At 36.7% G+C, this 9,403-nt stretch overlaps 1 protein-coding gene across 2 annotated transcripts in view; it reads right to left on the reverse strand.

The window, feature by feature from the left end:
* LOC102675213 (neuroligin-1) overlaps positions 1 to 9,403 on the reverse strand; it is a 254,115-nt gene that overhangs the window by 8,871 nt on the left and 235,841 nt on the right. For both annotated transcript variants that reach the window (XM_031515378.1, XM_006610067.2), the window contains 3 exons: positions 8,750 to 8,982; positions 4,295 to 4,507; positions 3,801 to 3,939 (listed from right to left, as the gene is read on the reverse strand). In XM_031515378.1, coding sequence (XP_031371238.1) covers positions 3,801 to 3,939; positions 4,295 to 4,507; positions 8,750 to 8,982 — 585 coding nt within the window. The remainder of the gene's footprint in view (positions 1 to 3,800; positions 3,940 to 4,294; positions 4,508 to 8,749; positions 8,983 to 9,403) is intronic.

A 9,403-nucleotide genomic window follows, 5' to 3' on the forward strand; every position in this document is an offset into this window, starting at 1 on the left:
CAATGGAACGATCCTCCCGGGGTGTGTAACATCGGAATTGATGGATCGAATCGAATTGTAGGAGCTCTAATAACGGATGTAACGGATTTCGAGCCGATTTCGTTGAATATTAATCTTTTCCCGCTCGTAACTCTCCCTTCCTCCTCCCTTTTTTCCCCCTCTCGCGTTTACCAGAAACGAAACCCATGAGTGAGCATGGAGGGGAGGAGGGGGAATCCGTCGTAGTAATGAATAACGGCCGCACGCTTCTATTGAATTTCGATCCTACTTTTTAAACGTTCTCTCGCGTTACATTCATATGAACACGTTTCGTTTAACAATTTCGATTCATCCGATCGTATGTCATGAATTTTTTCTTATATATATATACCTCAATATTCGCGTAGCATTCGTCCGTCCGACCAACGCACCCCTTTTCTACTCGCGAGCCACTTTCATCGATCTACATTTATTCGTTTTCTCTATCTTTTTTCAAACTCATATTTCGCGAATAACATGTGATTTCTTCTTTCTTTTGGATAATAAAATCTTTTGGATAATTTCCGATAATAATAATCCAGGAAAAGATTATTATTATTACTATTATTATTTATTTTTTTAAGGATATTATCGTAAATTACTTTTTAAACGATTAATTAATCGATCCTTTATTTACAAAAATTGAGTTTCTTTTAATCGATAATTATTCGTTCGAAAAAAAAAAAAGAAAAAGAATCAACAAACGACACATCAATCATTCGTTCGGTATCGTACATGCAAAAACCAACGAGAAAGGCGCCCGCGTTCGTACGAAAACGTTCGATACATTGTAATAATTCACAATCTGTCTCGACAATAGACTATACACGGAATTACGCGAAGCGATTTTCCATTCCATCCATCTCCCGTCCCCATCCTCCATTTCCCGGAAGTCATTTCTTCCCTCTCGTGCAAAACTTCACGAGATTTCGAGGTACGAAATTAATTTCATCGGTTTCCCGCGCAATTAACGCCGCCGATATCGAACGTATCGTTTCCTTTTTCCCCCCATCCCATTATAAATAACCACGTCCCTCCTCCTTCTCCTCCTCCTCCTCCTCCTCCCCTCTCCTCCTCGTCCGTAATTGTCCAGGAAATTATCGGCGGTGTTATCAGCGGCGTTGGGAACGTTGATGATAACCGGGTGTATCCGCGGCGCGCCGAAACTCCGACCGGAAACGCCCGAGTTCTAACGTTGATGCACAACCAACCGATCTCGCGTGCCGCTGCGCCCCTCCCCTCCCCCGTAATTTTACAATTTCCCCTCGCGCGTATCCGCTTCCTGCGCGGATGCGCGACGCGTCCAAGATACATACCGCGTAATGTACACGTGCACGCGGTAATAATAATAATAATCGCGCTCGGGAAATTTATAGTTTGAAACTCCTATCCCTCTTCCTCTCCTGTCGAACGTAAGAGAAAAGAAAAAAAAAGAGTTTTTAGGAATTGGAGAGGATAGAGATTCGTCAGATCGAATCGATTACGTATCATCGGTTTTACGGTTATCGTTACGTTATCGTTAAAATGGAGGAGGATTGGTTTCTCGAAGAACCTGATTCGAGATTTTGACGATTCTTCAGGATAGGTTTTTGTTACTTGTATTCGAATGACGATTTGAAGGATATAGAAGTTATAGAAGCTAGGTATAGATAGTGGTGGTTTGTTAGAATTTGTGATAGAATTATTTTATGGATTCTTAGTTTTATTGGGAATGAGGGATGGTTTAGAAGAAATTTTGGAGAAAAAGATTATTCCAGTTTGTTTTATCTTTCGAGCGGTGGTAAATGGATGTAAAGTTTTGTTAGTAGAAATGAGAGATGTAATATTGTCGTTCGAATTTGTGAAATCGATCGAGTTATTTTGAGTTTTATCGAATATGGGGAATGAAAGAGTTACGAAAATAGTTCGGGAATTTCTTTCTGGATGAGAAATTTTCCAATATCTCATTTTCGATGATATTTTAAAAAGTTTTAGACGACGAAGTAAGGATGTTTTTGGGAAAAAAGTCAAAATGGTAGTAGAATGTTTCAAGAATTTGAGACAATTTTGCGGGAACGGATATCGAGAAAAGTCAAAGTAGTATCAGAAAATTTCGAGAATTCGAGACAATTTTGTAATAACACTATTATCCTCGTTCAACCAAGGAAGTTCACGTGTTATTACATTTTTCTTCTCGAGAGTATAGTATTTCTCTTCTTTAATTTTTGAACTCTATTTTTCATTTCTATTTTTATTAATTAAGGAAAAAATACTCTATATAATTTGTGTAATATAATATCACGAAATTTCTTCTTTTATAATTATTACAATTATTTCAATTTTTCTCCGCTGAAACGGAAAATTTTTCTGTATTCGAATTTCTCTATATTTCGAATACGTTATACGTGCAATTTTATTCTAAAAATTCACTGCCTCTATTCATTTTTCATCATCTGTTATATTTTTTTAATTATATGTATTAAAAAACGATATATAAAAAAAGAAGTGCAAATTTGATCCATTAGAAGTTTTAATAATATAAGTATTTTTAATGTTTTCTAAAATATTTCGTAAATTTTATATGACAGCCAGGAGAAGATATAATAAAAATCTTTTTATTTTTTCCTACGTTATGAATATTTTGTATAAAAACAATTTAAAAAAACAATTGTATATATTCGTTTCTCATTAGTATAAATATTACAGTATCTCCTTTTCATTATCTTTCAGAAATATGATAAAATACATTCGTTCGTTTTCATTCGAAATAAAAAAAAATTCATTTATCGTGATTTTATGATATCTGTCAGTAATGGAAATGTTTATCAAAAAAATTGCTCGAAATGATAAATTTTACCTCATTTACATTACGTCCGTCAGTCTTGTGCTTATGATAATAAACGAACTCTCTCTCTCTCTGGAAGAAACACGAAACCACCATTACAAAAGAAAAGTTGACGTTCTCCGTTTCAATGCAAAACCATGCAAATTTCTTTTAAACTTGTTTCTTCTTCCGTTTCTCAAATAAAAAAAATTAAGTTAAGGAATCGCGTTATCTCACGATTTCTTGCTTGTTACCTTATCACTAACAACGTGAAACGCACAGCGTGCAAATTTACTGGTTGCAAACTGGAACGAAGAAGAACAAGTCTTCAATCAAACAAAATTTTAACCGACTGATTAATTTTTCTTTACTATCAAGTAATATCGCCAGAATTATTTTTAATCTTTCTTAAAATATATATTTTCCGTGCTTTATAATAATTCTAAATTTATATTTGTTCGATTCTTCATCGAATAATAAATAAGAATTAATGAGATTCACGTGACGAACTCGAAACTGGTTTTACTTTAAGCACACAGGATTCATCGATCTACGATTTTACTCGTCTTATATTTACTGGCAATTTTTTCTAAGTTTCATACTTGATGCACCCACATACACATATATATATACACACACACGCAGCCACAATGGAACTTTCATTTCGCATCCCTGAACTACGAAACGTCAGTGGCGAAAACGGATGCGCGGGCTGAAGAATGGGATTTAAATTTGAATGAACGAGGAGGGAACGTGCGAAGAAATAGCGCGATGTATCATCGTTAGTAATAAAATATGCGAGATCTGGGTTAATGACCGCCTCCCTGATTGCATTACGCTACCATTTTGCTATCCTATATCCTGCTCATCGTTGACTCTCCAATTTTTCTTTTTTTTTGCCCTCCCCTCCCTCAGTCGCATGCGCGTTCTCTCCATCGTCATTCGAGGATGAGAAACTTGCGAGTGAACGTGAACGTACCTGAGGATAGTCGCCGAACTTCGACTGATAGTCGAATACGTACAAATACGAGTTTCGACGGGATTGGCTGTGAAGATCCGCCGTTCTCGTAGCCGGTGCCACGGTGTTCGCATCCCCTAAGGCTTCCAAGGTTTCGTCCCTGAAAGAAATATTATCTCTAAATGGCGAATATTTGTGCGTAATATTATATTTGCAATATTAAAATTCTAACGTCGATTAACGATTTCTCTCCTTTTTTTCTCACATTTTCGATCATTTTCCATTCAATCCTCTCTCTATAAAAATGGAATTTCGTGAAACACGTGGAACGAAAAGACAGTCGGCAATTGGAGCGGATCTGAGATTGTGCAACGGATTACTTTTTATATTACTTAGTCCGTCCATTGTGAATCGAGAATGACACGAGTTTTAGAGAGATATTACGAGATTTAACGAGAAATTGTATCCGAGAAAGAGAGAGAGAAAAGAAAGCATAGTTTAATCTTTGCGCTCACTTTATGTTGACCGGATGTTGCACAGGCCGTTCCCAGTCGGTGTACTCGTTGATTATCGTCGCCAAGATCTCCGCTTGATGATACGTGTACGTGTTACGCACGAATTCCCTCAGGATTTTCGTTCTTCTATCCGCCTCGATCCCGTATTGCGCGTCGTCCGCTGTTAAAGCGAAATACGCCTCCGACCGGACCACGCCAATCATCAAATCGTACCTGTGAAGTAAAATGGAAAAATCTCTGTCGTCAAATTGTATCCAGAGACGCATCGATACAAATTCGAGTGAACCAGAATACGAATTATTAGCGAGAATAAATAATAGAATATCGAATTAAAGTATTCATCTTGGAGAAGAAATTTCTCTTATTATTAAGATAGGTTAAATTTTTCGATAGATTTCGATAGATGCTGATTTACTATTGATTCAATTGATTCGAAAGGATCGACGTTAAAAAAAAGGAACAGCGATTTGGAGAAAAATATCGAAAGGTATATATCGTTAAACTTGAACAAACAAACTTTTTCTTAAGAGAGGAATTAAACATTTTCGAAGTTTTCGAAATGATTTCGATGATGTTGGACGTTCGTTCGTCAAGGGATAATTGATTAGTTTTTAATTCATACTTTTCAATTCAGAGAAACAAATTTAATCATCGAACTTTTTAAGCTTAAACTTAAAACTCGATAAACTTCAGTTTTTTTTTTCTCACTCTCTAATTTGATTTCCTGACATCCTTGACAACATTCGCGCTTCGAGCGGTGCAGCCTGGCGCTGTTTTTTTTTTTTTTTTTTTTTTTTTTTTTTGAAAGCTTTCATTCACATCACGGAAATATAACTTCGTTCGCTGTATTAATTTACATACAATTTAATGGCATTTCACTATCATAATGATGTAAACAATTTTGCCTCATTAAGCGGGATTATTCGTGTTTACGTATCATTTTGAACAGAAATGACGAGGCAAATATTTCACAGTGGTAAATACGCGTGCAAATTCGAAAATCTTCCTCTCGCGCAAATTACGAAGAACGAAGAGAGCCTCCAAAAATATAACGAGAAACGTCTTGTAATAGCAACAGCTCTTCAGTTTAAAAATTATTTCGTTCCGACATATAACTCTCGTGTTTTGAATAATTTTAATCAAAAATCGGGGGAAAACGACGTTTGCAAAATTAATTGCGAGTATTAGCCTCGATTAATCAGTAAACAACTGTACACTACTCGTGTACCACCCGCAACGAGGAAGAAGATCTGTTTTTATTTAATTCGTCGGTGGAAGTTACAGTTGTACGTATCCCCACTCGTTTTCCTCTCTCGACACTCGATCCCGCCGCTCTTCATTAACTCGCAACATAATTACACGCATGCCTCTGCCCGCCCCTTCCCTTCCACCACCGTTCAACCATGGAAGGAAGGAAATGAAGATGGAAATAAATAGACGGATAGACAGATGGGGAGAAAGAGGGGGAGGAGGATGAGGGAGATTCTTTATTCGAGACAAATTAACTCGAAGCATTGAGAGCGTTTCCAGTGAACCAGGTATATTCAACTGCATTGAGAGGCAAACGGAACGGAGGCAAAGAAACGCGGCTTCCAACGATTTTCCATTCCCTTTAAAGTCGTCGTTACGCGTCTGCTGGCGTAAAACACCCCTCCCAACACCGTTTATTTATCGCGGGGGCGGGAGAGGAGGTTGAAGGAGCGAACGCTCGAACGAAGGGCTACGCGGAATGAACGAACACGGTGAAAGAACGAAAGGCACGAACGCTCGAAAGAAATGCGACGACAAAGGCGGACAAAGAACGATCGCGGCAAAGGAAAAATCGGAGGGGAAAACCGGTTGATGAGGGAAATTCGATGATGCCTTGGGATTTCCCTGTCACGAATTTTTCTTCTTCTTTTTCTTCTTCTTTTTTTCTTTTTTCTCAACCCGGGATAGCCGAGTTTCGAGATTAATCCCGCAACTTTTACATTTTTCCTCGATCAGTTTATTATCAGTTTGTGAGTTATTTTTATAAACGAGAGGGATGGATCGGGGGAGGATTCGAATTTTTTGATTATATATTATTTCGAATATACCTTCCCTGCCATTATGTAAATTATGCACTTATATCAGTCGACCTCTTGCTTTAATTTCGAGCCAGCCTCGTAGGAGCGAGGATTAAATACGACGAAGTCGCGTTTTGTAGTCGTATCAAAATTTAATTTTAATTCCCAATTACCGGAATGGTGATTTACTGAATATAAATTACATTACGTGCCTCGATGTTTGATTTCAGATTATATTAAATAAGATACGAGTGTAGTCAAAACTGTAATCAAAATTTCTTACTTTGAACTTCTTGAAAGAAAAAAAGAGAGAGAATATATGTAATATAAATATATTTCTTCCTTTTCCAAAATATAGTATTCCATTTAAAAAATATAAAACGATCCTCAAACGATAAAAAAAAAAATTCGAATAAAAGAAACCAACCAAACTTTTTTTTCAACGAATCATAGAAGAAATCAAAAATATAATATTAAACGTCTTGCTTTTTCTTTCAATTTTTCATCGTTTCTTTCAATTTCTTCTTCGCGCAATCCTTTTTTCTTCTTTCTTTTTCCACGAAAAGCAATCAGCCATCGTCGTCTTCCGTTCTCGCGAACCAATATTCACGGAATTAAGCCACGCTTAGCTCCCCACGGTTATTTCGTTATTCGCCGTCGTCGTGCGAGCCTTTGTGCGAGCGACCGACGAGCGAAAACATTTTTCCGTGAGTCCCCGCATAAACACCCTTGTTGGCTGGCTAAACGGCGATGCAATTGTTAAATTACTTCAGCGTGGGCGGAATAGCGTTTTGCCTGGACGGGCGACGGAACGACGGGACAAAGGGAGAGAGACTGGGAGGAGGGAGGGGTCTCGTGACAACGAGAACCTCTAAGAGGAAACTCGAGTAATTAAAAGTGCTGTATGTAAACGCGTTGCGTTGCGTGGGTGAGAAAAGAAATAGCGCGGATAGGGCGATCGTGGGACGGAAGATGAATAGGAACGAATTTGAGCGGAAATTAGGAAACCGAATTTTTTTTTTATTAAGTGATCGAAGGCAAACGCGAAGGATGAAAAGAGACGAGAGGATGAAGAGATTAAAGGAGAGGGAAATTTATTTAAGCTGTGTAAAATGAACATTGAGTCGAGTGGAATCTAATCAATTGAATTTGAAGAAAATTTATGACACGTATGTGGTTGACCAAAGTGTCCAAAAATGGCCGGCAATTCGAAAATATTGATTTTTCGAACGAGGGAGAATTAAAAAGTTCAAGAAATAAAAATAACTTAAATTCTAAAAATTAAAAAAGAGTATATCTTTGGATAATTGGAATATTTTTTATCGATTATTCGAGTTACTTGAGCATGAATTTCAGTGAAAATTTGCATCGTGCAAATTAACGAGATCAAAAGCGCAGTGAGTTTAAACTCGAAAAGATATTTCAAGGAAAAGGAAGTAAGATATTTGAAGGAGCGAGAGAGGGCAGAGGGTGGACAAGCCGGTGACAAGCAAACAAGAACGAGTAGATAGTTCAAAGTAGAGATAAAAAGAAGAGCGGAGCGAGAGAGTGATCAAGGGAAAGAGGGAAAATAAAAAGAGGCAGAGATTTGCCAAGACAGCGAGATGTCATGAGATAAAACGAGCGCAAATGAGAAAAAGGGGGGGAAAAAAAAAAGAAGATGAGAAACGTGAAGCACGTGCGAAGAAGAACGTGGAGAAAGGGAAGAGGAAAGAAAGACGAGTCGTGCTTGTTGGCCACAATTCACGTGCCGAATAAGAGAAAGTCATTTTTACTTTTCCCTGCGAATTTTCTCAATTAGCGTACATTAGTTTAACCAACGTAACGAGACCATAATTGTTTTATTTCAATTCTATTTAACGATATAATAGGATTGTTATATTTGATAATAAATTTCGCAAACTTCGTCGTTAAAATTAATAGATACTTCGTTGAATTTCACTATGAATACTTTATCTTCGAAGTAATATTCCCCTTTGACTTAGTTCTATGTATTATAATATCGAAAGATGATTTTTAATGATAATTTTGAAGAATACTTCACAAAATCGAATAAATTGAAATTCGTAATATAAAAAAAAAAAAAAAAGGAATCTGGTCTATAAATTTCATAACTATATCAGAGAATCGTAAAAGGATTTTCATTAGCGTTTATCGTGCGCTTTCATCGACATTGAAATTTATATGCTATAAAATTTAACAATCTTTCCTCTCGTTCTCTATTCCTAAAGTATTTCACGATCTTTTTCGCTTCTTCCTTCCAATTTCAATTTTCTTGTTTAAAGTATTCAAGTGTGGCGAAAGAGAGGGGTGAAATTCCTCGTCTGACGAGGCGGAACGAAGGAATTAAGAGTAAAAATGCATGGAGGAATAAGATCATAAGCGGAGGGAGCATAAGAAGAGTTACCTCGAGAGTTTCGCTACGACGTCCTTCCTCAATAAAATGTTGTTCAACGTATTGATCGTGTCCACTTGCAGGGTGAAGTCCTGATCCTCGGGATCTCCTGGATCAATCACAACTCCGTCCACGCTGGGTCCAAAGGCGGGGGCGAATTCCAATCCTTTCACGGGTACGGAAACCAGCGCGTTCAATGGCACCTCTCTCAGACACCTGAGCAACGCTTGAGAATCACTTGCGGCCTGGACAAATAATCCACGTAAGTTTTTTTTTTTTTTTTTTTTTTTGAATGGAACAAAATGGCTTGCGTGCACGTGCATATTGTTAGACGAACAACGTGTAGAATACGTAATATAGAATGCATTTTTTTTATCATATACATCGGAGGTTCCAGAATTCTCCAATAGAATAATGGAAAGATTTATAAATTATTACATATCGAAATAGTATGGAAATTATCTCTGTTCTTTTGCTTTTGTTTATTTTTATTATTATTTATTGATCATTACTTGAATTTGGAGTGGCATTTAAAATATTTTAACAATTGTAACAATATTAACAATATATCGAAAATTAACGTAAATATTTAAATTCGCGTTTAATTTATAAATATATATATATTATATTATATATATTTATTTATAAATATATATATTATATTAT

The sequence above is a fragment of the Apis dorsata genome, unplaced genomic scaffold (genome assembly GCF_000469605.1).
Source record: "Apis dorsata unplaced genomic scaffold, Apis dorsata 1.3 scaffold_68, whole genome shotgun sequence".
Classification (NCBI taxonomy): Eukaryota; Metazoa; Arthropoda; class Insecta; order Hymenoptera; family Apidae; genus Apis; species Apis dorsata.